At 49.6% G+C, this 1,423-nt stretch overlaps 1 protein-coding gene across 1 annotated transcript; it reads left to right on the top strand.

Annotated features, from left to right (window-relative positions):
• Nucleotides 1–261: 261 nt before the first annotated feature.
• Nucleotides 262–1,417, top strand: LOC123175792 (glycine-rich cell wall structural protein; the record flags this gene model as incomplete). Its single annotated transcript, XM_044590316.1, has 2 exons — nucleotides 262–522; nucleotides 919–1,417. A coding segment is annotated over exon 2 (493 nt), but the record flags the coding sequence as incomplete, so codon positions are not given.
• Between the last annotated feature and the right edge of the window lie 6 nt (nucleotides 1,418–1,423).

Raw genomic sequence — 1,423 nt, 5'->3', positions numbered from 1 at the left:
AAATGCCGCCGGTGTGGGAGTGAAGCTGAGGCAGATTTATTCGTCCGGGTATCGTTCCCACCACCTCAAAGGTGCACCACGACCTGCAAAACTAAGCCCTAACTACAGAGCGGAGGAACGGGGTGCCCCCTCGCTCCTGCTGTTGGAGCAGCGGTCGGAGGGAGAGGGAACCAGCCATGACAGGTGTAGTTGATAGGAGGTAAGAGGGTCGCCTCCGTAGTTGCCTTCATGTGGCGGCGGCTAGGTTAGGGAGTACGAATCTGCTGTTTCGCACCTTCTCCCAGTATCTAGTTGTGCATGCTTTAGTATTTATAAGGCTGAGTATATGTGCGTATAGTATATATGCGTTTCTGTCCGTAACGGGTTTGTTTAGAGAGTAAGGTGATCTCGCCCAAGGAGTCACGGCATAAACGCTGGCTTCTTGGCCTATAAATAGCTGGGCAGTCCGTCTTCCATGGCACAACAGCTTCTGCTTCCCCGGAAGAAAGAAAGAAGCTCTCCTCTCTCCATCGATACAACAAGGTACCACAGGCTTATTTCGATCTTCATTCGCTCATTCCATGGCTTTTCCGATGCATGTGCATGCATGGTGACTGTTTCTTTAAGTAAATTGAAGATAATGATTACTATTATTGTATTTTATTGTAATATTGTGCATGGGTAATCAGTTTATATATTTGCATACACATACGTATGTAAATATGTGTTGTTCTACGTATAAGCGGCGTACCATTGCACGTTGATTAGTGATCATGTTGCTTCATTCTACTGCATGTAGTTGTGCGCGGATCGCGATGTAGTCCACGTAGGTACGCGGTATACACACACACACACACACACTATATATATATATATATATATATATATATATATATATATATTAAAAAATTATATTGCCTCCATCTAATTTGGTCACAGATCGAGATGATGCCTGCAATGGGAAAGGATATACACTTCGGATCATCAATTGGTGGCGCTGGTGGCACGAACACTGCTAATGGTGGTAATGGTGGCAATATTGGTGCTCCTGCCTCGCGGGCCGACTCTTGCGCCAAGCCGCAGCAGGAGCTACCATCTCTGACACATCAGTATGCGGAACAATACGTGTATGCATACCCAGCACCACCGGCATACGGCGGCCCTCCAAAGCCCCCGCCGGCGTATCGCTATGGCTATGGGTATGGTGGAGGTGGTTCTGGTGGGTACAGCTACGGCTACGGCTACCCCGAGCCCGATGGTATTTGGGATGAACCTGCTGGGGCATACGGCGGCGGCAGATACCACCCACCACAGCCGCCGTATTATCATGGCGGCGGTCGTGGTGGGTACCCTTCTCCTCAGTTTGGTCGTGGAGCTGGTGCTGGTAGCTATAGCTACTACGGCGGTGGCGGTGGCGGTGGGGGCGGATATCCTCCCAGTTCAT

This window comes from Triticum aestivum, unplaced genomic scaffold (genome assembly GCF_018294505.1).
Source record: "Triticum aestivum cultivar Chinese Spring unplaced genomic scaffold, IWGSC CS RefSeq v2.1 scaffold48970, whole genome shotgun sequence".
NCBI classification, from domain to species: domain Eukaryota; kingdom Viridiplantae; phylum Streptophyta; class Magnoliopsida; order Poales; family Poaceae; genus Triticum; species Triticum aestivum.
This window is presented reverse-complemented; position numbering and strand designations above follow the sequence as displayed.